The sequence below is a fragment of the Muscardinus avellanarius genome, assembly GCF_963383645.1.
Source record: "Muscardinus avellanarius genome assembly, chromosome: 14".
Classification (NCBI taxonomy): Eukaryota; Metazoa; Chordata; class Mammalia; order Rodentia; family Gliridae; genus Muscardinus; species Muscardinus avellanarius.
The window spans coordinates 12,422,446-12,450,030 of record NC_137800.1 but is presented as its reverse complement, the minus strand read 5'-3'; the positions used below and the strand labels follow the sequence as shown (position 1 = coordinate 12,450,030).

General features: G+C 50.6%; 1 protein-coding gene across 1 annotated transcript in view; it reads right to left on the bottom strand.

Annotated features, from left to right (window-relative positions):
- The window catches only part of LOXL2 (lysyl oxidase like 2), a gene marked incomplete at both ends in the record, with an annotated part of 58,647 nt that overhangs the window by 28,219 nt on the left and 2,843 nt on the right, over positions 1-27,585 (bottom strand). Inside the window, 3 exons of the mRNA XM_080710486.1 lie at positions 530-752; positions 4,507-4,718; positions 22,821-22,996. Coding sequence (XP_080566612.1) covers positions 530-752; positions 4,507-4,718; positions 22,821-22,996 — 611 coding nt within the window. The remainder of the gene's footprint in view (positions 1-529; positions 753-4,506; positions 4,719-22,820; positions 22,997-27,585) is intronic.

Sequence of the window (27,585 nt, the reverse complement as noted above, 5' to 3'; positions counted from 1 at the left end):
CCACCCCGAGCCATACGCCCTCTCCCTGACACGCATACGTACACACCCCGCACACATCCAGGTCCTGATTCACGTGCCTGTGCTATGACTCATGGGCTGGAGACCTGGCTATGGTAAGGGGAGGCTTTCTAACTTACTGAAACCTTTATTCAATCCCTTACCTTCCAGATGCAAAATAAGCCAAAACATGTATGTTTACAAACACTCTAGCGGAAGGCACATCCTCCTGGGAGCTGAGCTGCGTTTCCAACAGTCCCGGCCACCGTGCTCCTTGGGGGACTGTGCAGGACACAAGGTCCCCATCCAGCCACCCTGTATCACTCGCTGGTGCACAGGAGGCTTTGGCGCCAACAGGGCACTGTCCCCCCCGGGGCTCACCACAGAGGGGACTCTGCTCTTGGGTGGGGCTGTGACTGACCCCCGCTGGGGCCGGGTCTCCTTGCTCTCTCCCGATGATGCCCCCGACTCGCTCCCTCCCCGCACTTTACCTGCCAGGTGCCAGGGTCCACGCCTCCCGCCCCATCCTCACCTCTGGTTTGTAGGCCTTCCGGAATCTGGAAGGCCCTTCAGGGTTGAAGACCTGGCCAGGCACACAACTGACCACGGCCGGCTGTCCGTTCTCACAGCTCAAGTTCTTCACGGGGTCCCGTGGCATGGGGGGGCCCAGCTTGCAGCTGGAGATGTGGGTCTCGGTGCCCGTGCAGTTCATGGAGTACCGCCAGTAACGTTGCTTCCTCCGAGAGGCGAACATCCTGCGGGGGTGGGAGGGGCAGGTGACCAGGCATCCTGGCGCCCACCCCAGATTCCGTCGGGAACGAGGCAGAACGAGACGGGCGCGTCCCTGCTCCTAGACCCAGGGGCATCCGCTCAGTGCATTCTGCGAGCAACAGCTAGGCACAGGTTTATGCTGGCCGCTGGGGGACAGGACGCAGAGGGTGCTTAATGCCTGGTGCCATTTTAGGAGAGAAAGGACCTGTCTCAAAATAAAAGGCAGGACTGATGACGTAGATGAAAGGTAGAAGCCCCTGGGTTCAATCCCCAGTACCATACATTCTGGGGAGAGTGGTTCTAGAACCAGGGACCTCACTTCTTTTCGAAACCTTTTCTTTTTGTGTCTGCTTGGGATCAAACCGAGGGGCATTCTATCTCTGAGATACATCCCCAGCCCTTGTTATTTTTTTTATTTTGAGACATGGTCTTGCTAAGGAGCTGAAGTTCTCACTAAATTGATGAGGCTAACCTATAGCCTATAATTCTCCTGTCTCAGCCTCCCAAGTACTAGAGTGACAGGTGGGGCTGCCATGTCCAGCTTTTAAAAAACCTTTTTGTGTTTTGTATTTACAGGCTTTATTATTCTTATTAGCTCACTACAATGAGCAGGAGGAGAGCAGGTGGACACCTGTCTTCCCATCCATCCAGTTCTCCAGGATGCGGCAGATGCCAAGGAAAGACAGATCATGCCCAGCTGAGCCTGGAAGGACCAGAAGTGGGGGCCGGTCCCCGTTGGTCCAGCCAGCCCAAAAGCCTCAGTGTTGTCTCCTAGGGAATGGGACGAAAACAGAGAGGAAGGGCAAATCCTACAGGCGCCGCTATCACCTCTCCCTCATCAATATTTGAGACTCGTAACAACTCTAGTATACCTGTGGGTGCCGTAACATGAACTCTGAAATACAGGCTAGTCTGGAAAATTCAACATATGCGCTCACCACCGTGACATCGTAGAGAGAACTCCCCTGTTAGACTATTAATAATTTCCAGAGCCATTGCCCACCCCTCCCCACTTCCTGCATGGCCCCTGCAGTGGGAAGCCTACAGCCTGTTCCCCTCGACACCCCCACATGGGCCAGGAGGACACACTCAAGAGAACATGAGCTGCGCGGGGATTGGTCAGACCGCACTGGTCTGGCTTGGCTCAGGAAATTCCCTTCGCTTCCAGCTGTCAATGAACACCACCCTCACCAGCACAGATGTGCTGAGCTCTTAATGGGGAGTGAAGCGCCCACAACAACCCCAGAGCTGCCCCAGACCTGCTCCTGCTTCCCTGGGCAGCCTCCCCCCTTGTTCCCTCTTACATCAGCTCCTAGGAATGTGCAGCCCACGGTGACCCTCCAAGGGTCTCCAGCAGCCACGGCCGCCTCCTCCCCCATTCCAGCATGATTCACTGGACAGACCAGACCCAGGGATGCAGACATGAGGCACTGGGGGGATTGGAGGGATAAATGAAGTTGGGGCCGCCTTCGGCCAAGCTGGAAGCTGCTTAGGAAAGAAGTGTCTAGGCCTGTGGCCCGGTGGTAGTGGGACACTGAGCTGGACCAATTCCACTACACATGCAAAGTCCTAGCAGCTCCCGGGCCAAGGGGAAGCCAGCTTCTGTGGGATCCTGCCAGCTCTCTAGTATTTCTACCGCAATTGTGCTTTCTAGAACCGGGGAACTCACAGCAAGAGGAGAGGCACGCAGGTCCATTAGATCTTTTGTGAGACAAACCTGGGCTGGCACTCCACACACCCCCTGACTAGTGGGTCACGGTGACGTTTTAGGTCTTCTGGAGTTAATGGCATCGTAAAGCCAATCGCCAGTATTCCCCCAAATCCTGCATCTACTTTCCCCTGAGCTCAGTCATATTGGTAAAGGGCTCTCTGGGGAAGGCTGGGAGAAACAGTGACTATGTTTGGCAGAGTCCTGAGGTCTTCTTCACAGGGGACTTGGCTTCTTGTTTACTTTGGGGTTTTGGGTCCAAAAACTGGCTCAAGCCTAGGAATTGATGGAGGGGCTGTGCTCTCTGTTGTTGATTGAGGTTAGGCGTGTTCACCTGAGTGGGGACTTGTCTGCTTATGAAGATCACAGGAGAATTTAGCAGGCTTCAGTGTCCCTTTGACAAGCACCAGAGTATCCCAAGAATGGGGACCCATCGTGCCAACAAGGTGTGGACCCTTTCTGGGACCTCAGGAGGTGGGATTCACCACCATGAGCACCCCCAGAGTGGTGCCAAACTCATCCATGTGGTGAGCTGGGGGTTTGGACCAAAGCACCCCCTCCTCTGGCCTTGTCCAGGCTGCGGCCAGGTAGGACTGGGCCAGACCCACAGAGGGACTGGCCTGCCCTGCCCCCCAGCCTCCTGGAGGTAGAGCGGTGCCTGACTCCAAAGCCAGGGAAGAGGTGGTGTCATAAGCGGACACTCCCGGGGAGATTACACCCTGCATTTGAGGACTGTGAGAAAGACTACATCTAGCTGGGCAGGGTGGCACACGCTTGTCATCCCAGCATTCGGGAGGGTTTGCGGACACCCTCAGCTACTTAGTGAGGCCCTCTGCGACTCAGTACGACCCTGTTTCAAAATAAATAATAAAAAATAGGGCTGGGGGTGGAGCTAAGAGGTAGAATGCCCCTGGGTTCCATCCCCAGTACTGCAAAAAAAAAAAAAAAAAAAAAAAAAAAAAAAAGAAAAGAAAAGAAAAGAAAAGAAAACAGAAGGCAAGCCTATGTTTTCCACTTCCTGGTTCCACTGGTTCCATCCCTCTTCTCCCATCTCCTCAACTCTACAACAGACCTCTAGAATTAAATGATGAACAGTAGTGCCAGGCACATAGCACATCACTCGGGAAGCAGAAGCCCGTGTTAGTGTAAACACGTGGAGGAGGCAGGACAACCCCACGGCCGACCGAGCGCACTCCTCCGATCAACTCTGATCAAAAACACTTGAAGAAACAAATGTGTGCAGATGTCTCCCCTGTCATCCTTCCCTAAATGGTACATTATGATAACTATTTACACACGTCCTCGTCGTATGGGGTGTTATAAGGCCTCTAGAGGCAATTTAAAGCATACAGGAGGACATGTGTAGATTATATGCAAACGATACATCATTTTACAGATGGGACTTGGGCATCTGTGAATTTTGGTTTCGGGGATGGTCCTGGAATGCAGAGGAACAGCTGTCTGCCCAAGCCACAGCCTATCAGAGTGCTGAAATCCTTTCTCTAGATGCTCCTCAGCTCAAAGGACTCTAAGTCCCAGTACAATGTATCTCTTCTCCCTGGAAGATACTAACCTTGGGAACCGTAACAGCGCCCCCCCCAGCCCATTCTCACGCGCAGGCTGAACTGGATTGGTGGAAATGAACTGAGTTGATCAGTTTCTTAATTATCCAACAACTGCTGCAAGCTCTAGATTTCTCTGATTATTGTAAACATTTCCTCTAAAGTCAGTGCTGTCCCTGCCCTGCCCAGCCCGTGTAATGCCCTTGGCCGCCCACACAGTCCCCTACTGGCTGTCAGCGCCCACAGGGGGGATTTCCTTGGGGGAGGACCACCTTGCCCTGGGCCTCGCTTTAAGCCCCTCTGTCTCCCACAGGGCCGCGAGTGCCTCAAAGGTAACCACGCAGGCTCGCTGGAGGGACGCCAGGCTGCTCAGCGGTGACAGGAAGCAGACAGCTGATCCCCAGCACTGATTGGGCCGACCAGACAGGGAGGGCGAGAGCCCAGGGAGCCCCCTGGGCGGCCGCTTACTTGTACGCTTTGGTGTTGTACGCCTTCTCTCCGGGGAAGCCGAACATGCCGCAGACCACGTGGGAGTTCTTGGCCGTCCAGTGCTTGTCACAGATCTGCTTCCAGGCCCGGCCATCCTTCACTTCCACGTACCCCTCCGTCACAGGGCTGCGGTGGCGGAAGGCTGAGAGGATGGGGCGGATCCGGATGTCCTCCACCTGGATGTTAAGGTTCTGGGAAGAAGAAGGCCAGGGAAAGAGAGGGGTTATGTCCCTGGTGTATCCTCAGAGGGGCCAGGCCATGACCACAGGCCGGTGTGTGGCTGGCCTGCCCCTCTCCTGGGCTCTGCAGAGGGCTGCGGAGCTCCCGATCAGCACACGCCCGGCCACAGTTCTGAAGTGCTATGCCTGGATGGCAGGGCCACTGCAGGGGCCAGGGGCAGTCATGGTGACCTGGAGTAATGAGGGAAGGCTTGGGGGACCTCAAGAACTCCCCCACATCCTACTGAGGAACCCAGAGAGCCCCAGGCAATAGTCTTTTTCTGCACAAAATAATCTAAATTTTCCATTTTACTTTGACTTTTGTAAAAGCACCTGCCTACCTGAATGTGGGTGTGCACGAACGTGTGTGTGTGTGTGTGTGTGTGTGTGTGTGTGTGTGTGTGTGTGTCCTGCCAACCTCAGGGAAACTGGACTTGCCGGCAGATGAGCCCAGGTCTCCTGAAGCCAGCAGCGTTACCTGACAGGTAGCCACATCAGGGGCAGCATTCCTCCCTGCAACCCCTCAGAGGCCCTGGGGAAGGTGCAGGGTGTGGAGGCAAAGGAGGCGGCACCCAGTGTCGAGCGCGTCCTGGGCAAGGCCCCAACTGGGGACCAGGGAGGAAGGTAGGCTAAGGGCAATTATTTGGCTGTGATGAAGCGAGATTCAGAATGCCCCGATCTCTTTGGAAAGCCTTCCCTCACCCCTACCCCATTCCTCTTGCTGTAGGGTGGAGGCTGGGGCCGGGGGTGGGCACGACTCATTGGCAAGACCCTCAGGAAATGGAAGAAGGCCCCTCTCCTGCGGCTCAGGCTCTCCTCCTCCTGGACACTGCGCTGTAGTGCTCCTGGGCCACATCTACACTGGGAGGGGGGTCTCCAGAGGCCAGTCTGGACAAGAGAAATGAGGTGGGGAGGGGGCTATCTGGAGCTATAGACACTTTCATGTTTCTTTAAGGCACACCGCACCAGGCTCCAAGTCCTAGGGAAGGTCTATCCGGGATCTCTGGTTTCCAACTCCCTCCTCTCCCCCACCCCCACCCCCACCTCTCTCCTCTGTCCCACCCTAGTGGTGGGTGCCCTTTGCCAGCTCTTCTAACAGTCCCCAACTGAGTCCCTGCCTCCGTCCATCTGCCAGTCACCAGAGCCAGAGAGCTTCTTCTAAAACACAGGTCCAATTTGTCCCCCCCGACTGGCTCCTCCCTCTCGATGCAATGCACAGAAGACTTCATGAGATGCCCACGGCCCTTCACAATCGATTCCACCTCCGCCACCAGCTGCCACGACATCCCCAGCTCCGGCTCAACCCACAAATACCTTGAACTGCAATATGTAACAGAAGCAGCCACCAAGAGTGCTCACCAGTGCCAGATGTCAAGTGCTCCGTGGGCATCCGCCTGCTTAAACCTCAAGTGGGGTAAACCGGTGGTTTATAGCTATGGTCGCTCCCATTTTACAGATGAGAAAACTGGCTGACTTCAATTTCTCCCCAGACCACCTTGAGCTGCGGCGTGAGACATACCCTAAGCCGCCAGGGAGCAAGAGGTGGGGCTGCTGAGAGCCAGGCTGGGAGGCAGAAACCAGTGACCCCAGTGCCCTGGGCCTGTCCAGCCGGAATGCAAATGAGCCCCGAGGTTGAAGAGAACCATTCTTTGGGTGCCCAGGGATTCAGGCCTCCTTCCCGCGGCTTCAGGGCCCAAAGCCAGGCCCCACTCCACAAGTTCTGCCAGGTGGTGGAAAGTATGTGGCCCAGAGTGATGGCCTTTGGCCCTGGTTCCCTTCCACGCAGAGCGGAAGGGAAGCCGCCAGAGGCCGGGTTGTGTCTTCCAGCCTGGGTCCTGGCTCCTTTACAGCCCTCATTCAGCCACAGGACCCGTGCCACCAAGACACGTGGACAGGGGTGAGCCAGAAACAAGCCTGAGGTCTAATCCCAGCCACGGGCCAGCCCCCCCTCCTGCTTCTCCCCGCCTCGGGAGGCTGGCTGGCATTCCAGCGTGGAATGCGTCATGCCCAGGAGGAAAGTTACAGGCTGACCTCATTCCATTCACAGATCTTCCCTGGGGTGCAGGGCAGCAGACGTGAGGCTCAGCACTGGTGTAATGGGGAGAGGACCGGTTAGGCACTCAGCAGCCCCTGCGAAGGGCCAGCACACGGCCCAATCTGTTGGAGTCCGGCCCTGCTCTTGCCTGGATGCAGGACAAGTCCCCACAGCAGGCCATGGGTTCAGGATGCTGATGATGAGCCCGGGGAAGAGAAAGGGCCAGACAGCTACTGTGGACCTCGTTTTCTACCAACTCACTGTGTGTGTGTGTGTGTGTGTGTGTGTGTGTGTGTGTGTGTATGATCGTGTGCACACAGAAGCTTGTGGGTGTGTGCCTGAGTGTAACATGGGTCTCAGTGTGGAGTGTGTGACTGGGGGTCTACTGGTGGGGGGAAGATGGAAAGAGACTCGTTCCACAAACACCTTAGGGAGGCAGTCAGGTCAGGCACTGCACGCATTCTTCCAAAATAGAAAACTAGTGCCTCTTCTTTCTCCATGGAACCCAGTCTGTCCTGTTCTGGAAGGCTCAAACCTACATCATTCATTCATTCACTTGACCAAATACAGACTGTCCTCCCTGGACCTTGCCAACTTACCCCTCCACGGCAACCACAGTGCTTCATCGCGTCTTTGAACAGTGGCTGCGATGCCACCACCAATCAAAACCAGTCCACTGTGCCTTGGGCTCTGCACAGGGCGCCACATCCCCTGCCTCCCTCGATTCCCGTGACAACCTCCGAGGGAGCTGATGGTACACCCATTTACGGGTGAAAACATGAGGGGCCTTGCGAGGTTTTGCAGCTCATCCCTATTCACACAGCCAGTAAGCAATAAATGAGGATGGAAACGGAGTCCTGACTCCAAGCCCGTGCTCCAGGCTCAGAGTGACCACTGCAATGCCCAGAAGGCCTTGCTATCTGTGTGTCAGAGTCCTGTATCCTGCCTGGTACTGAGGGTGACCCAGGGGGCAGGCCTGGGGCTAGACTTCTGGGGGGTCCCTTCAGGACCTGCGGGGTACAATGAACATTCAAAGTCTGGGAACACACGAGAGGCTGTGAGTCAGGGTGGACTTGTATGTGAGGGGCCCCAGCCGGCCTTGAGCTCAGGCTGGGGCAACCTTCCGGGGCCCCCACTCTGTGCACTTCTCAGCAAACAGTTCCTCCAAGCTGCTGGGAGACCTCTGGCTGGGAAGCCACATGCACGCATGCACGGCCTCTCCTACTTCATTGCTGTGGAATCCCTTCTCTAACCACAAGGGCTAGATTTTCATTTTCCCAGAAGTTCAGCCCCGAAAGAGAAGAGGGTTTGAAACATTAAAATAGACACATTTTTTTTAAACAAAGATTTCCCTAAACTTGCTAGTTTAAAATTAAGGTCAATAGCCCACAAGCTGGTGGAGCATCAGGCTCATTTTAAAGTTCAAACTAGAAGCCGAATGTGGTGGCGCGCGCCTGTGATCCAGTACTTGGGAGACTGAGACAGGAAGATTATAGGTTCAAGACTGGCTCAGCAATTTAGCCAGACCCCTCAGTGACTTAGCAAGACTCTGGTTGAAAATTAAAAATAAAATAGGGCCAAGGGTATTGCTCACAGGTAGAATGCTCCTGGATTCAATCTCTAACACCAAAACATAAATAAACAAATAATAAATATATTTATTTATTTATATAAAAATATATATGTAATAAATATAAATGGAATAAATGTAAATGGAATATATATTACATATATATATATATATATATATATATATATATATATGTAAAATCCAAACTAGAATGCCAAGCATGGCAATGATCCCAGCTATTTGACTGGCTAAAGATTATGAGTTTAAGGCCAGCCTGGGTAACTTAGCAAGACCTGTCTCAAAAGAAAAAAAGAAAAAAAATTCAAATGACAACTTGGATGTTGTCCCTCTTGCCAGAGACATAGTGACCCAGGCCTCCACAAGGCTGGGACTTCCAAAACCCTGGACCTGTCCTGCACAGGACCATCACATCCTATGGCTCAGGGCGGCCCTAGGAGTGAGTAAGCACCGACTTCCTGAAGGGAAAGCCAAGGCCTCGTGAGGTCAAGGACTCATCCCACTTCAGCATCTGGGTGGACGAAAGGAAGAGCTGGGGTGGGGTAGGGGGGGCACTGGGACACCAGGCTCAGTCCTGAATGCCACCAAACACTCGCAGCTCTGTCTATGACGTTCAAATTCCAGAATGTGACAGTCTGGGGCTGTGGCCAAGGAGCCAGAATCACCCGTTTTGAAAGTCTCGCTGGGGATTGCATCAGGGCGCGATGCAGAGAGCAGCAGCGGCCCGGGCATCGCCTGGCGGGGACCTGAATGCGCAGCACAGGCACAGCCTCTTGGGGGCACACGCACAAGACCAGAGTGTGGCCAATTAGCTTATTTCTTTCCTCTGTTTTTTTTTTTTTTTTTTTTTTTTTTGTACTGGGGATGGAACCCAGGGGCACTCTACTTCCGAGCTACACCCCTGCCCTATTTTTCACTCTTTATTTTGAAACAGAGTCTCACTGAGTTGCAAAGGCCCTCACTAAGTAGCTGAGGCTGTCCATGAACCTCAATCCTCCTGTCTCAGCCTCCCAAATGCTGGGATTACAAGTGTGTGCCACCACGCCTGGCTTTTCCTATTTTATTTTATTTTATTTTATTTTATTTTATTTTATTTATTTTTTTGGTGGTACTGGGGTTCCTGGAAGCCCTTCTACCTCTGGGCTACACTCCCAGACCTATTTTTACATTTTTTTATTTGGAAACAGGGTCTCCTAAGCCAGCGCGTGCAGCTGGCTTCGAACCCGCGTGATCCTCCTGTCTCTGCTTCCCAAGCGTGGGGATTACAAGCGTGCGCCACCACGCCCGGCTTTCCTCTCTATTTTAACATCAGGCCCAGCCCTCCCACTGAGAGGTCCTCCTGGGGGTGGTGCTGAAGCAGGAGACAGAGCATCCAACGTCCCAACTGGATTGTAAGACTGGTTAGTCTCCTGTCCTTCACTGGTAACTTCCTCCTGCGTCTTCCTCTAAAAGTCTGCAGCTTCCTTTGACAATTGTTTTTTAAAAATGACCTGACAGATATAGGTCTGTGGAATTCCTTCCGAAACCACAAGTGCTAGATTTTCTAGTCTCCATCGCCAGCCTGCCACCTTCCTCAGCACCTCAGATAAACACCCGCCCTAGGACCTGGGAGGATTGCAGGTTCAAAGCCAGTCTCAGCAACTTAATGAGGCCCTCCGCAATTTAGTGAGACCCTGTTTCAAAATTAAAAAAAAAAAAAAAATTAACAATAGGGCTGGGGATGTAACTCAGAGGTAGACTATCCCTGAGTTAAGTCCCTCATACCACAAAACAACAACAAAATAAATACCCAAGATGCCCTCAATTCCTTCTTCCCCAGACACTCCTGTGCCAGCTGTGCGGATGGCAGCCTGGCATCCCTTTCACCCACTCTCATCCCCTCCCGGTAGGCTCCAGGAATGCCTTTTCCATCGCCATCATCTTTCTATCCCCACTTCTGTTGCCCAGGCAGGTGCTCCAGGAGAATTTTGGAAGGCACAGAAGGGCCCTGTAATTCCATCATCTCCCTTGGGCCCCGAGCCGTCTCCTCGGCTCTGATTTAAATAACCTCCCGTCCAGCCCACAGGCACATTCATCCCCTGCCCTATTCACTCGTGTTGTGAGTCCTGCCTGGGGCTTCCACACACCTCAGGCTCAAGCCATTTTCTGCCACTCTCTCTTCCCTTCTCTCCATCTACACAATCCCACCAACCCTCCTGGCCAATGCTAATCATTCATAAAGGTTTGTAGGGTACAGTGACTATGTCGGGTCATCGCACAAGACCTTGGGGCGCACAGATCAACCGGAGAGGCAAGGTCCTGGCTTCCACGCGGTTCCTAACCCAAAGGGGAGGAGACCACACCATCTTTTCCAGGAGGCTTCCTCTCCTGCCCCACACAGTTCATCCCCATAGATTCAGTTTCTTTTTTAATCCTCTGGCAGCTGCTTTCTGAGTCCCTCATTCATTCACCCCTTGGCTTATACTAACTGCCTTGACCTCCTATTACCTCTCAATGTGTTTCTGCCACCCAACTGGGCTATGAACCCCCAAAGGGCAGAACCGTGCCTATTCATTTTTGCATTAACCACAGCTCCTAATGCCAGACACACATTGGGTCCTACAACATTTTTGGAATGAGCCAATGGTAATTTTTTTAAAAAAATCCAACAATAGGAGTTTAGCTTAGTTGGGAAAAGTTGGGCACACGAGCCAAAAATTTTCATAAAGACTGCCTTTATTCTTTGTTTAAAACAAAATAAACAGCTAGGCGGCCCTTGACTCTTGTTCTGACATAATCGCGCCTTGTGGGACTTATGGACGGACATGAAGAACATCTGCACTTTGTCCGCGCATCTTGTTGTCACCTGAGTTATTTATTCAACACACCGCCTCCTCTTCCCTTAAGAGCTGACACACGTAAGTAGTTACTGAGCCGAACTAGAGGCGGATCTGATCCTCAGCACAGGTTTAGATGGTTTCTTAGCAAAGTATTATTTGCAAACAGTATGAGGCATGCTGTATCAGAAGAATCTGCCTACACCATAATGATCCTGTTCTGCTGAGTGAATCAGGAGCTCCCAGTTTAAGAAGCTGTGTGCATAACATTCTCTAGCCCCAGACCGACTTCCCTGCTGAGTCAGACAGAAGCCAGGGAAACAGAGAAGGCATCCCAGTGATCCCTATTCTTGGCTCAACAGGGTGGAGAGCGGTGGGGGTTTGGGAGGAATGGCGTCAAGCGCTGAGGTTAAGCTGAAGAGTCCCAGCCGCTCCCTCTAAACCAAGAGCTGTGCGGTGCTGCTGAAAAACGGAATGCTCTTGTATTTAGTTTCCAACCCGGAAGCACTCGCAGGTAACAGAAGCCGCGTCTTTGGCAAACGGGCAAGCTCCACCGTGTGCAGGAAGCCGGCACAACACCTGCTCCACCAGCCCCCCGGACCTAGAAGCTCCTCCGGCCCTGGTCAGGGCTGAGGTTGAAGGCCAGGCAAGTCCTGAACCAGGCCATGCTGTTCACCATACATTCTGGATCCTCATAGCAACCATCTCCATGGTTACACAGTAATAAGTCCTGACATAGTCTTTCTCCATTGCTAGATAACAAGCTCAGAGAGGGCAAGACTGGCCATTTTTATCAATCTCTTCATCATCATGCCCAGCACAGGGTCAGGTGCTCAGTTAAAAGTGCACAGGGCCAATGAATGAACATACCCTCAGCAGCAGCCTCACGCGCTGAAGACCCAGGATGGCTGGGGTGCCTTAAATGAGAACGTGCACCCATCGAATTGTTTTGTTTTTGTTTTTGTGGAGACTAAATCCAGGGGCATTTCTACCAACGAGTGACACCCCCAGCCCTGTTTTATTTTTTATTTTGAAACAGGGTCTTGCAAGGTTGCTGAGAGTATCACTAAGTTGCTGAGGCTGGACTCGAACCTGCGGTCCTCTTGTCTCAGCCTCCCAAGTACGGGCATTAAAGGTATGCGCCACCATGCCTGGCTGGGACCCATTGTAGATCCAGGGGGGAAGGGCAGCCCTGCCGGGGTGTGTCACCAGACCATCCTACAGATCGGGGCTGCACACGCAGCTCAGCCCTGCTTCCACAGAACAGCCTTCTCACTGAGTTCCCTTTCAGTCTCTCTTCTCCAAGCTGCCACGATGTACCATCCAATGCACACTTCAAAATTTGAGGTCATATTGCTCATTCTTTTATTTCATCTAAAGCAAATGATGGTTCAGCCGGGTGTGGCAGCACACGCTTGTAATCCCAGTATTTGGGAGGCTGAGACAGGAGGATTGTGGTTCGTGGCCAGAGACCCTATTTCAAAATAAAGAATAAAAAATAGGGCTGGTAGATGTCGCTTGGAGGTAGTTTTTTTGATTTTTTTTTTCTTTTGGTACTGAAATGAAAACCTGGAGCTTTCTAACCCCAGGCTATACTCACAGACCCATTTTATATTTTTTTGTTTGGAAAGAGGTCTCACTAAGTTGCCGAGAGTCTCACTAAGTAGCCGAGGCTGGCTTTGAACCTGTGCGATCCTCCTGTCTCAGCCTCCTAAGCGCTGGGATTACAAGCGTGTGCCACCACACCTGGCTTGCTTGAAGGTAGAATGACCCTGGGCTCTATCCTTAGTAACACACACACACACACACACACACACACACACACACACAGAAAGAAAGAAATAAAACAAATGATAATGGTCCTGGTTCATTTACGTGATCCCCAAGCAAGTATGATGTTGTTCATTCGCTTCCTCTCACATGATTCTGATGGCATTTTTTACTTTGCTAAGGGTTGCATGAGCCCCGCCCTGGCCAGAACCCAGCTTTGCAGATCTGCTAAGATATGCACAATTTCAACTATTCTGTTGTTATCCACATAAACAGGCTTTTGCTTTTCAGACGATGTGACCTATTTTTGGTTGGGAAAATAGGTCACCTTAGAGATCCTTCCCATGTCCCTGGTGATGGCTGGCAAGTTTGGGCCACGTGTGGGTTCTCGGTGAAGAGAATCATGGAATTGTGAGCCCCGGTAGCATCCTAGACTCTTGCCCAAGCTCTCTGAGAGGTGGGAGAGACGACAGTCACGGAGTCACATCTGACTGCTGGCTGGACAGCTCAGCCAGGCTGAGGATGCGGGCTGTGGGCCTCCACCTGCGTTTCCCACCCCTTTGCTGAGAGTCCAACACGAACCACCTATTGCTACCATTTCTCCTCCAATCAGATGACAGCCCCATCTGGGGGAAAGAGACCACCACCTGTTAAACTGCACAGGGATAAAAAGAGACCCCCTTTCTTTCTTAAATCACCTGCTGCAACCTGTCCTATCTACTTTCTAGTGTCAGGTGTGGGGACAATAAAACTCCTGGCTGAAAAGTGCCGGCTCTTCTGGAATTTTCCCTGGGAGACCCTTCCCTTGGGGCCTCCACCCCCAGGAGCCTCCACTGCAGACAGATAAGGCCGTTGCTGGGAGGGCAATGTTGGAACATTTGGCAGCTGACTGTGACTAATAAAAACAGGGACTCCTGGAATTTAAAAAATTTGCAGCAGCCCAGTCCCTGTGGTTAAGAGGAGAAGAAAGGGCTGTTTCAGGTCTCTGGGTCCTCCCAGAAGAACGCGAGAGAGCAGAGGGGAGGATGCTGAAGTCTCCCCTCTGGTGGGAATACAGGGGTTTCTCCCGACTCTGTCCTGTCTCTCTCTCTGTTGGCCCCTCAAGCTTCCCCGGGCTTCTGATTGTCACAAAGGAGAAACTGAGGCTCAAAAATCACCCAGGGGGTCGGCGACGTCTAAATGTCACAGCCTGGGAATTTCCAGTAACCTAACTGCTTTTGGTAAAAGAATCTTAAAAAAGGAAAAAGAAGAAGAAAAAAAGTAGAGAAGAAGGGATGGGCATGAGGCACGAGGAGCTCGGAAGATCGCTCATGTTTCCGGAACTAAGGACACGTGGCCCGGGCCGGGATCCTTCCGGGAGCTCACGGCCTAGCAGCAGCACGGGCCAGCCAGCAGCAGGGCTTGGCACAGAAGGGCATCTGGAATTGTCATCCCTCCTTATCTAATGAGTTTTCCAACTTGTCCACCCGCCACAGACAGGAAACAGAACCTCTGGACTTAAGAGTCTCCGAAATCCTGGGAGACTTGCTTGGGGCTCGTTTTATGGGCTTAAAAAAGATCTAGTTACTTGGAACCAACAGGATTGTATACTGTATTTGTTCCCGCCTGCCTCCTTTTAAGAAACTTTTGGCAATTGACCCAGAACTCATTTCTCCATATATTCAACCATGTTTCTGATTTACAGTGTGGGGTCCAGAGACCCAAAAGGGGTCAGTTGTTGTGGACATACATCTGCCCATCTCAGTCTCCATGGGACCGGAACCCAGACCTCCAACTCTGGGATCTGAAACTGAGAATGAGGCAGTGCAGTCTGTCAAAATGGGGAGAATCAAGACACCGCCCCATTAGTGCCTGGGTAAAATGGTCATATGGCTTCTGAAGTGTCAAGGAGGCCCCAAGCTCTGAGTTCAGAGAAGCGAGGTTAGCTCAGCCAGTGAAATCCTATTTGACAGGCTCATGACTCATTCCTCTGGCATCCGGGAGCGGATGGACTTGGTTCTTGAATCAGTAGTAGGACTGAAAATCTATTGCCACACTTTACAGCCTGCAAAGCACTTTTATAGAAGTCATCTGACCTTTTCTTCTGCAGAGTAGTTAAAACTGCTTTGCATATGAGGAGAGCATGCTGTGTCGTTCTGACAGAGACCACTGTCATTGAAGACGGACGACAGAACACGGGTGTCCAGTACAAAGCAGAGAGCTTGGGGTCAGACCTGTGAAGTTGACCTTGTGGGATCATTACAGGAGGAGGAAATTTCCCTCCCCTGGAGAAGGCATTCACAGGAGGAAGAGGCAATTTTCTCTCCCCTAGAGGAGAATTTAGAGTGTCAAGGAGCTCTGGGGGGACCATGGCAGCTGATCCAGTGAAGCCCCGTGAGCAGGATCCAGGGCTTCCTGACTCCTGCCTTGGGCAGCCCCCGGGCATGAAGGAGGTCTAGGCTGATGTGGTTTCTTCCTCTCTCTGCCTGTGGAATCCTAGTGCGCTGTGGAGAAGGCACCAGCCTGTGGGCATCCTCTGGAAGGCTGCACTCCCTGCCCGTCTCCAGGCAACAGTAGTCCAGACCCATTTCTGTCCTGCTGGCGCCTCTTCTGAATGACCTGGTCAAGAGATTGACCCAGAACGGAAATGACACGTTCGGGGTGGCACTTTACCTTCATTATTTTATTATTGTTTGCAGTGTTAAGAATTGAACCTAAGGGTGCTCTACCACTAAGCTATACTCCCAGCCCTTTTTATTTATTTATTTATTTTTATTTTGAGAAAGGATCTTGCTAAATTGCCCAGCCTGGCCTTGAACTCGTTATTCTCCCCGTCAGCTTTCTGAGTCGGTGGGATGACAGTTGCGTACCACTACACTTGGCTACATTCACATTTTAAACAGTCAGATCAGCCGGGCGTGGTGGCGCACGCTTGTAATCCCCGCGCTTGGGAGGCGGAGACAGGAGGATCGCGCTGGTTTGGAGCCAGCCGCGCGCGCTGGCTTAGGAGACCCTGTTTCCACATAAAAAAGTTAAAAAATAGGTTTGGGAGTGTAGCCTGTGGGAGTGTATCCCAGAGGTAGAAGGGCTTCCAGGAACCCCAGTACCATAAAAAAAAAAAAAAAGTCAGATCATATTCTTGGTTTATACTATGCTTTTAGTCAATCAATTGCCCCAGAGGTTTTTTTTCTTTTAAATAATCAGTGCTTTTTGGTCACTTTCCCTGTTGTCTGTACTATTGTGGCTGATTTTTTGGTCTCTATTAACCTTGCTATAGGACCATATATTCCTTGAATGTAACATATATAAAATGTAACATATATCCCAAATACGTTCCATTTTTGGCCTATTATTGGGTGCCTATTTTGTTTAACCTACTACAATTTTCCCGAGTCTTTACTCCACAATTTTATTTTATTTTCCTTTGGCACTGAAGATTGAACCCAGAGGCATCTACCTCTGAGTTATACCCCCAGTCCTTCTTATTTTTTATTTTGAAACAGGTTTTCAATTAGTTGCTGAGGCTTTCGCTAAGTTGCTGAGGTTGGCCCTGAACCTGAGATCCGCCTGTCTCAGCCTCTCAAGTACAGGAATGACGGATATACCACCACACTCGGTCCTAGTTTTGTATTTCTTAGGCATTTTATCTGTCCACATTCCTCATTTCCTTGCGGAGTCCTGATACTTGATGGGTAGGCAGGAGCAGAGCCTGAGGCACACCATAAGAGATGATCTACTGTGCTCATACTAAATTAGTCACCCGTTCTCCCTGGGTATCATTAGTCAGTATTCTATGACTCCACCTAACTGTGTGTGTACCAAGGCTACATCTCTTCTTCTTCTTCTTGTCCACAAATATGTAATAGGGGCCATTTCTTTGGCCAGGAGGAATGATTCCATGACTTCAGCCATGGACACAGGTCATCCATGAGATGTTTTGGAGAAATTACTCAGCATCCCACAAACATCCCCAGTAGGTGGCCGGGGCGGCCCCCTCCCTGCCAGTCAGCACGAGCTTTATGAGCCTGGGATGAAGATCCCTCTGCGACTCACAAAGGCTCTCCTTAGGCATCCGGAATCTAGGCCCTGCGTGACCTACTTTAGTGGCTACGAAGGGGAAGTCCAGGTGGCCGCTCTTCAGCCTACGGTTCCCTCAGTGTCTGTGGCTGGACAAGAGAGCCCCACCCTGGCTCCTGGTCACCAGTCTGGTCTGTGCAGCCGCAAGAGGGAGTCTTCTAGGAAAGTACAGTGTCATCGCCCTCCAGACAGACGTCTGGGAGGGCCGCCCTGTCTGGGGTCCTGAGCTCTGGGCCTGGGACGACCCCCACCATCCCCACGGCACACACTCTGTCTTCACAGATCGGTCCTGCGGTCGTGTCTTCTTTCTGACTGGTGTCCCAGACCGTGATGTGTGCGAAATAAAGGGGGGTTCCATGCTTTGCTATCACGGGAGCTCAGCTTTTCCAGGACAAGAAAGTTTTCTCTAACATTTTGCTTTTCAGACTACCTGTGCCCTTCCTGTACCATAATGTTTCTGCTTTTTATTTGACCCATCTTAATTCCCCTCCAAATGCCAAGCATTGGAACTGACACATAGTAGGTATTCAATAAACATTTATCTAATGAAGTGCCACTCACAAGTTCCAAGGCTTTTTATTTTTTTTATTTTTTTTATTTTTTGTGGGTCTGGGGATGGAACCCAGGGGCATTCGACCTCTGAGCTACACCTCCTTTATTTTGAAACCGGGTCTCACTGAGTTGCAGAGGGCCTCACTAAGTAGCTGAGGCTGTTCGAGAACCACGATCCTGCTGTCTCAGCCTCCTGAATGCTGGAATTACAAGCCTGCACCACCACACCCGGCTTTTATTCTTTATTTTGAAACAGGGTCTCACTGAGTTGCGAAGGGCCTCACTAAGTAGCTGAGGCTGTATACGAACCACCATCCTCTGTCTCAGCCTCCCAAATGCTGGGATTACAAGCGTGCACCACCATGCCTGGCTCCAAGGCTTTTAAGTACCGAGGATTGAGCCCAGGAGCGCTTTACCTCTGAGCTACACCCAAAGCCCTTTAATTTTTTTTTTACTTTGAAGCCAGGCCTGGTGGCGCACACTTGTAATTCCAGTACTTGGGAGGCTGAGATAGGAGGATCAGGGTTCTCAGAGAGCCTCAGCTATTTAGTGAGGCCCTCTGCAACTTAGTAAAACCTTGTTTCAAATAAAGAATAAAAAAAATAGGTCTAGGGGTATAAATTGGAGGTAGAATGTCCCTGGGTTCAATCCCTAGCACCACCAAAAAATTTTTTGTTTTTACTTTGAAATAGGATCTTGCTAAATTGCCCGGGCTGGTCTTGAATTTGAGATTGTCCTGCCTCAGCATCCAGGGTTGCTGGGATTACAGGTATATATACCATTTCCTGACTCAGGATGATTTTTCTAATGACAACTACACCTTCAACCCCAAACTCATAAATGTTTTGACCAAACTTCCCTTTTTTTCTTTTTTGTGGTACTAGGGACTGAATCTGGGGCATTCTATTTCTGAGCTACACCCCTAGACCTATTTTATTTTTATTTTTTGAAACAGGGTTTCACTAGGTTGACTAGGTTGATAGAAGTCTCATTACTTGCTGAGGCTGTCCTCAAACCTTTGATCCTCCTGTCTCAGCTCCCCCAAGTACTGGGATTACAGGCATGTACCACCACGCCCAGACAAATCTTCCTTTTATTTACACCATCAATGCCTTTCTTGTGCTAAGAAGCCTGGATTTTCACTTGGCACTCCAAGTAGATTATCCTGAGGCTCCTGGCTGAACAGAAGCCCCTTGTCAGCCTGGCATGGTGGTGCATGCTTATAATGCCAGTATGTGGAAGGCTGAGACAGGAGGATCACAGGTTCAAAGCCATCCTCAGCTACTTAGTGAGGCTCTCGGCAACTTAGTGAGACCCTGTTTCCAAAGAAAATACAAAATAGGTCTGGGAGTGTAGCCCAGAGGTAGAAAGCCCCTGGGTTCCATCCCAAGTACCACAAAAGAAAAAGAAAAAGAAACTCCTGTCCTAGCAGTTAGAGCCAGGTTGGGGAAACGATTTACCTCTTTGGGCTTCTCATCCCTGTTTAGTTTAGTATTTTTATCTTGGGAGATTCTCCACCTGAGGGAGTAATGATTTCTTGCTTGCTTTTCTAGGAAGAAGAAAATTTGGGAGTTGGAGATACTGTTTCCATGAGGTGCCTGGAACTACAACTGGAGGATGCAGTGATGACTCGGGCGTGGTCCCTTCCCTCCAGTCGCATCAGAGGGACAAGATTCAGACCAGCGGGCACTAACTGCTTCATGCAGGGTTATAAAGAACAGAGTCGTATGGCATCACACGCAGTAGTGACTGCTTTCTCGGAGCTGTTTGTAATGATGTTACTCTAGATTGTTTTCTTTCCAGATGACGATTGAGAGGCGAATAAAAAATGGTGCCAGGTATCAAAAGAGTAACAGAACTTGGCTGTTTTCTGGGGCTTTGTTTTTACCTTTTCTTTTCTTTTTTTAAATGGAGTGTGCTGGGTGTCTCTATAATTTTGTTCATATGACTGCAGAACCTGAAACAACCGTTGCTGCTCTTGATGCATACCGTACTGCTATTATTGGTCTTTTTATATAAATATAAATACACACAAACACATATATATAGTTTGAATTTCTGGAAACTTAAGCTGTGCTGTCAACTAAGGAAAAACTTCCCCAGTTTGCCGTGTTGAGTTGGCATTGTACAGAAATTAGCAGCCTTATTGATCTAGAACCATTAAACATATTTTTTTCCCATTTATGCAGGGGTAATGCACTGACAGCATTAAATATGCTAAGTCTTGAGCCGGGCGTGGTGGCGCATGCTCTTAATCCCAGCATATGGGAGGCTGAGACAGGAGGATCACGGTTTGGGGACAGCCTCAGCTACTTAGTGAGGCTCTTTGCAACTCACTGAGACACTGTTTCAAAATAAAGAATAAAAAATAGGGCTGGGGGTGTAGCTCGGAGGCAAAATGCCCCTGGGTTCCATCCCCAGTACAAAAACAAAACAAAACAAAAAAACCCCCCAAAACTAGGTCTTATCTACGCGGGTTTGATTACAGAAACTAATAAAGTATTCTCTAAAAATAAAAAAAAATAGAGATGGAAAGTTCTGTGAATCTGGGTTGCACAACCCCCACCTCGCCCCTCCTATCAGCTCTATGGTAAAGGGAATTCCTCATTAGGAAAGCTTAGTTGCTAAGGAAAGTACACAGACTCTGGAACACACCCTCTGGTTATCTCTTAGAAAGAAAGACAGTTGAAGAGTCAGCTGGAAGAGGTCTCGCCCTTCCAGCTAAGAAAAGGCTGGAAATCCCTCCCAGGCTAGCGCAGGCTGGATGCATTCCCGGGGTACGAGGCGCGCCCCCAGGGCCCCTGAGCAGCAGCGGCGCACTGTGAGTCACTGACTCACGAGAGGAAAACACCCCACAGGCTGGCTTTCTTCTCCTCCTCCCTCACTTGGTCCTGGGGATGGAAGCCAGTGCTTTACTACATCCCCAGCCTTCCTCCCCGCTCTCCTTCCCTTCCCTTCTCTTCCCCTTCCTTCTTTCCTTCCTCCCTCCCTCCCTCCTTTTAAATTTTGAGTCAGGGTCTTTCTAAGTTGCCCAGGTTGGCCTTGAACTTGCGCTTCTCCTGCCTCAGCCTCCCCAGTAGCTGGGGTTGCAGGCATGTGCCACGGTGCCCGGCTCAGATGAAGCCATTTCAGGCCCCGTTTTCCAGCATCGGTGCTGGGGTGGGCGGGAGGCCAAGGCACACTGAGGCTCCCTGGCCTGGGTTCGGGAACAGTCCCTCGGGGGTGATGTCCAGAGCCTATGGAGGACAGCTCCTGCCCGTCCTGCCCTAAGCCCCACGTGCCCTGGACGTAAAAGGAGAGCGAGAAGCATTTGTTAATTTAGTCGTTTGAGTGAAGAAGCTGTTGAAAAGCTCTATCTGAAACCGAGCCATAAATGTAGAAGGGTAAGGAGCCCTGTTGGCCACTCCCAAGTGCTGGCTTGGGCTGGCGTCATTTGTAACATCTGAGGGACCTTAAGAAAATTACAGCAGGCGTGGTGGCGCGCGCCTGTGATCCCAGTACTTGGAGGCTGAGAGAGGAGTGAGGTTAGACGAACCCTCAGCAACTCAGTGAAACTTTGTTTTTTTGTTTTGCTTTTTGTTTTTGTTTTTTTTTTGTGTGTGTGTATATGTGTGTGCCTGTGTCTGTGTCTGTGTGGTGCTGGGGAATGAACTCTGAGCTATACTCCCAGCTCTATTTTTTTTTGGTGGTACTGGGGATGGAACCTAGGGGCATTCTACCTCCGAGCTACACCTCCAGCCCTAGTTTTTATTCTTTATTTTGAAACAGAGTCTCACTGAGTTTTGAAGGGCCTCGCCAAGTAGCTGAGGCTGTTAGTGAACTGCAGTCCTCCAGTCTCCACCTCCCGAGTGCTGGGATCACAAGCCCGCGCCACCATGCCCAGCCTCTATTTTATTTTTACAGGTCTGTGTCACTACACCTGGCTTGAGGTATAGTGTTTTAAAACAAAAAATAAAATAGGTCAACCGGGCGTGGTGGTTCATGCTTGTAATCCCTGCGCTTGGGAGGCTGAGACAGGAGGATCACACAGGTTTGAAGCCAGCCTCGGCTACTTAGTGAGACCCTGTTTCCAAATAAAATATAAAATAGGTCTGGGAGTATAGCCCGGAGGTAGAAGGCCTCTGGGTTCCACCCCTAGTACCACCAAAAAATAAAAAATAAAATAAAATAGGTCTAGGGTTATAGCTTGGAGGTAGAATGCTCCTGGGTTTAATCCCTAGTACCAGATAAATAAATAAATAAATATTACATAAAATAAGTAAAATTAAAGTTAAAATCGAGTCCCAGAATGAGAAATTCTTATTTAAAGGTCTGGTCAAAGCTCCTATGCTTGCATTTGCATTTATTTATTTATTTTTTAAATTTATTCATCTTGGTACTAGGGTTGAATCCAGGGGTACTCTACCTCTGAGCTGTACCCTTCGCCCCTAGTCTGTACTTATAACGTGACTCTGGTCCCCAGCTAGATTTGGGAACAACTGTCTAGAGGTTTCCAGCCTGTAAGATCACCCAATGATCTCTGCCTTTTTAAATCCTCTGTGTTCAAGCCCTTTTAAACTTCTCCCATATGGTATCAGGACAGGTCTGTGTGACCAAGAGAACACCGCAGAAATCACGGTACATGGCTTCCAAGATTAGGTTACAGAGGACTGGGGCTGCCTCTGTTACTCTCCAATGGATTGCGCTCAGGGGGAGGGGGAGACAACAGCCATGTCTTGAGGACACTCTGCAGCCTGCGAAGTAGCCACACAGAGAGGAGTAGAGGGCTCCCACCAAGCCTCCTGACAGCCACAGGCGTGAGCTTGGGAGGGATTCTCTGCCCCAGCTGACACCTGACTGCGGCTTCATGAGAGAGAATGGGCAGAATCAACTAGCTAAGCTGCCCTGACTCTCAGAAATCATGGGAGATAATCCATGTTGGTTGACAGGCTGCAAAATTTGGGGGAAGTTGTTACGCAGCAGTGGTAACTGATACATTTTCTCAGCCCAAAGGTAAAGTTCCTGAGCATGGCTCAAAGATACATGCCCCCTCTTGAGCACCAACTGCTGCTTATCCCAGGCCACACTCCTCACCTCTCTGCCTTTGCCGCTGCTGGTCTGCCCTTTCCCCACTAATGACATCCCCTTCTCCTGTCCTCACACCAAATCCAGCTGGGGTAGGCCCTCATCCCGTGGTGATCACACAACAGGCAAGAAGCGAGTCACATGGAAGAAGGAGAGCGTTCAGGCAAATAATCCATCAAGACCGTGTGACTTGCCTCTATCTGGTTGATCAGAGAATTGTCAAATTTGAACCCAGGAATCCTTTTCTCACTGCACACCACGCCGACGTCCTCCGTGTGCTTGCAGTCGGTGACACCCCAGCCGTTGGAGGAGCAAGCTGCCAGGGTCGCCTCTTTGCCAGTGCAGTGGACGTTGTCCAACCAGATGGGCCCTAAAGGAAGCAAAGGAGAGACCAGGCGTGTGTCAGTGCAGGTTTGGGTGTTTGGGGCAGCGGTATCTTGCTGAGGAATCATGGCACATAAACACAAGGACACAGTCTGAAAGAGGAAAGGAAGGCTGATACAGACAACCACATGGATGGACCCCGAGGCCACGGGGCCCAGGGAACGGGCCAGGCCTGAAAGACAAATACTGAACAATTCCACTTTCACGAGGCGCCCAGAGTAGTCAATTCATAGAAACAGGCAGTGGCACGGGGGTTGCCGGGCCCAGAAGGCGGGGTGGGTAAGCGGGAGCTGGGGATTGTCTACATAGATATGAAAACCTACTTTAAACCCCTGTACTTAGAAGCAGTTAGAAGTAAATCTTACACTAGGTGTATTTCACCACAATTAAAGCTAAAATTTAGCTGGACATGGTGGCGCATGCTTGTAATCCCAGTGCTTGGGAGCCTCAGCTACTTAGTGAGGCCCTCTACAACTGAGTAAGACCCTGTTTCAAAATGAAGAATAAAAAAAAAGCCGGGTATGGTGGTGCACGCTTGTAATCCCAGCATTCGGGAGGCTGAGACAGGAGGATCGCGGTTTTGGAACAACCTCGGCTACTTAGTGAGGCCCTTTGCAACTCAGTGAGACCCTCTTTCAAAATGAAGAATAAAAATAATAGGGCTGTGGGTGTAGCTTAAAGGCAGAATGCCCCTGGTTTCACCCCCAGTACCACACACAAAAAAAAGAAGAAAAATAAAAATAGGGCTGGGGGTGTAGCTCAGAGGTAGAATGTTCCTGGGTTCAATTTCCAGTAACACACACACACACACACACACACACACACACACGCACGCACGCACACGCACGCATGCACACGCACAAAAGCTAAAATGTTAAAAAGGGCCGGGCGTGGTGGCGCACGCTTATAATCCCCGCGCTTGGGAGGCAGAGACAGGAGGATTGCGCAGGTTCGAAGCCAGCCGCGCACGCTGGCTTAGGAGACCCTGTTTCCAAATAAAAAGATGTAAAAATAGGTCTGGGAGTGTAGCCTGGAGGTAGAAGGGCTTCCAGGAACCCCAGTACCACAAAAAAAAAAAAAATGTTAAAAAGGTGCTAGAGAAGTTTTTTTGTTGTTGTTGTTGTTTTTGGTGGTATTGGGGTGGAACCCAGGGGCTTTCTACCTCCAGATATACTCCCAGACCTATTTTATATTTTATTTGGAAACAGGGTCTCACTAAGTTGCTGAGAGCCTCATTAAGTAGCTGAGGCTGGCCTCAAACCTGTGCGATCCTCCTGTCTCAGCCTCCCAAGCACAGGGATTACAAGTGTGCGCCACCACGCCCAGCAAAAGGTGCTAGAGAGTTTTCAGATAGTAATTTTTTTTTTTCCCGAATACCATCATGAAATGAAAGAAAACAAAACCAGGCCTCCCATTTTTCTCATGGTTCCTTTTAGAAGTCTATAGAAGAGCAGAGAGTCTCACTTGCCTGGGTTCAAGTCTCTTCTTCCACAGCCCTGGGCTCTAGTGACTCCGTCAACTGCTTACCCAAGCTTGGTTTCCTTTTACCTAGTGAAGCAGCTGATACGCCCCGGGACACAACCAACCTCGGCAGAAAAACAATGAGTTCTACTGCTTGCATGATGCAAGAGAAAAGCAGGTGAAAGTCCTCCCATTATCCAGATCAGAAAATTGAGGCAGGAGGCTGCGGTCCTTTAAGGCCAGGAAGGCCACTGGGGGCCTCATCTCCTGATTCCCAGGCCTGGCTGGAACGTGTCTGCTCTGATGGGTGGCTGATCCGGCTCAAAGGAGAGCGCCTCGGACACGTTGTGGGAACAAAGAGTTTATTGAAAACATCTGGCCTGAGGTTTTCCAACTGGTTTCTCAATCTGGCCTGGTTTCCAAGCCGTCAGGCTCCACTGGCTGAAACGTACGCTCCCTAATCGATTGCTGTTTCTACAACAAGCTGATGTTTGTCTTCTTAAGTACCAAGCAACGGAAAAGACCCTCCACCTTTCGGAGGGGGTGGGGGAAGCCCTCTCCCTTGGAATGTTCTGCAGCCACGCCGCTGAAGGGCAGATGGTGGAAAAAAAGTGGTGCCTTTATTCCATCCTCAAGGACAGAAACCACCATCGCTCTGGGCTGGAAGCAGGCCAGCCCACCTTGAAAGGAACTGTGCGAAGCTGCCTGTGACCGGGCCTGCTTCATTTCTGATAGGGAGCGTACACAGTCAGCACCCTGGGGCACTGAGGGGGCGAGGTTTACCCCAAAGAACTGCTTCCTTCTGAATCTTCAACGGACCCCAATAATCCTACCCTTTACACATGCGTGGTCAATTACTTGTTCTTAGACGGGTATGTAAATTGCTACTCAGCACATGCATGGAATACCATCTGGCCTGACTTCATAGTGATGTGTGTGTGCTTTTTATATGCTCAGCATGCATAAACTATACTGTCCTCATACAGTCGGCCCCCGGGTCTGCCTGCTGGAACACGGGCTAGTTTTATTTTTTTACTTTTTTGGTACTGGGGATGGAATCCCGTGGCCTTCTACCTCCGGGCTACATCCTCAGATCTATTTTATGTTTTATTTGGAAACAGGGTCTCACTAAGTTGCTGAACGCCTCACTAAGCTGCCGAGGCTGGCTTTGAACCTGCGCTCCTCCTATCTCAGCCTCCCAAGTACTGGGAATACAAGCGTGGGCCACCACGCCCAGCATGCGGGCTGGTTTTAGACGTGGCGAGGACCTCCAGCTGCTAGGAAATGGGTACCTGGGACACAAGATGAGGGACATCCTTTGGACACAAAGCAGCTATTCAATCAGAAGCAAACGTTTGCTTTACTCTATGCGTTTCCTCTAAGACATGCCTCTCTCAGTGAAAGAAGAGATGTGTGGACAGATTCCCAGGGCCTTTGGAGGAAGACGATCATAAATGAAGCTCTGTTTGGGTACCAGGTCCCTGGGCTCTGCCAGGCTGATGAAAAGTACTCACGTGAGGATCGGCAGGTCATGGTGTTCCTCTGATCAGGGATGGGCGCGGCTGGGTGGAGAGCCCCACCTTGGCTCCCGTGGCTGCGAGAGCCACCCAGAGGGTGGGAAAGAGGCCAGCTGGCCCTCTAGAACTGCCGAAAGGGCCCACGGTTTATCTGAGCTCAGGTAAGCTTTTGGAGCTAAGACCTGCTGATAGTGACAGTGAGAAAACCCAGAAGGTCCTTGGTACTCATCCTGGCTTCCTTAGTACTGCCTGGACTTCAGAGGAGTTGGGGGAGCCCCGTGAGCATCCTCTTACGGGGTCAAAGGCAAGGTTTCCAGCCCATCTGCAGAGCCTGAGTCACAGGTCAGACCCTACCAGGGCACACCCAGGGCACGGGCCACACTGTGTGGTCACTAGACCATGCGCTGTGTTCCAATTGGTTTTCCCTAGCTCAAAATGAATCAATTAGCTAATACTGGGCGCCCATCAGGTACCCAGTGCTACAAATGAGCAAAAGCTCAATGGATGGTGATAAAATACAAGTACATTTATTTATTATTATTATTTTGAGGTACTGGGGATGGAACCCAGGGGCATTCTACCTCCAAGCTACACCCCGGCCCTATTTTTTTATTCTTTATTTTGAAACAGGGTCTCACTGAGCTGCAGAGGGCCTCACTAAGTAGCTAAGGCTGGCCGCGAACCTGGATTCTCCTGTCTCAGCCTCCCAAATACTGGGATTACAAGCGTGCGCTACCACGCCTGGCTCTACATTTACATTTAGAAGGTCTCTCGTGATGTGAACCAAGCACCACTTTATGTGAACAACTTATCTATTTTTTGGGGGGTACTGGGGATTGAACACAGGACCTCTTAGTTATTATAACTCCTCTCCCCAGTGACCTTCCTACTGCAAGCTACATCCCCAACCCTTTTTATTTTGTTGATTTTGAAACAGGGTCTCTCTAAGTTGTTGAGGGTCTCATTAAGTTGTTGAAGCTGGCCTCAAACCTGAGATCCCCTCGTCGCCTTCCAAGTTCTGGGGTTATAGGCTGCACCACCACACCCAGCGTGAACAGTTTAACTCTCAAGCCCTGAACACAGGAAAGTGTTCATTTGTCTAGCATCAGTTCCTCCCAGTCCTACCGTGAACCACTCCTGTTATAACCCTTGACGGCCTCTGTGTCTATGCACCAGCCTTTCCAGTATTCCTGGCCTTGAGTTGGTATGGCTTCTCTCCTCGGTGACCTTCCTCCACCCGACTCCAGCTGCCCTTACACGGTCAGAGCGCAGACCCTGTCATTCCCAGTAATTGCACCCTCCTCCGTGCCGACATCCCTGCTTCTGCTCTGCACCTGTGCCCCCCACACCATCTTTCCATCTTTCCAGTATTGCAGTCTCAGTACAGATACCTGATTCCACTACTGCAGCAATTTTTTTTTTTTTTTGTACTAGGGATTGCCCAGGACCATTCTACCTCCAAATTCTAACCCTGGCCCTTTACATTTTTATTTTATGTTGAAACAGGGTCTTGCCAAGTTGCTAAGATTAGCCTGGAACCTTCGATCCTCCAGTCTCAGCCTCCCTGGTCCTGGGATTTCAGGCGTGCACCACCACA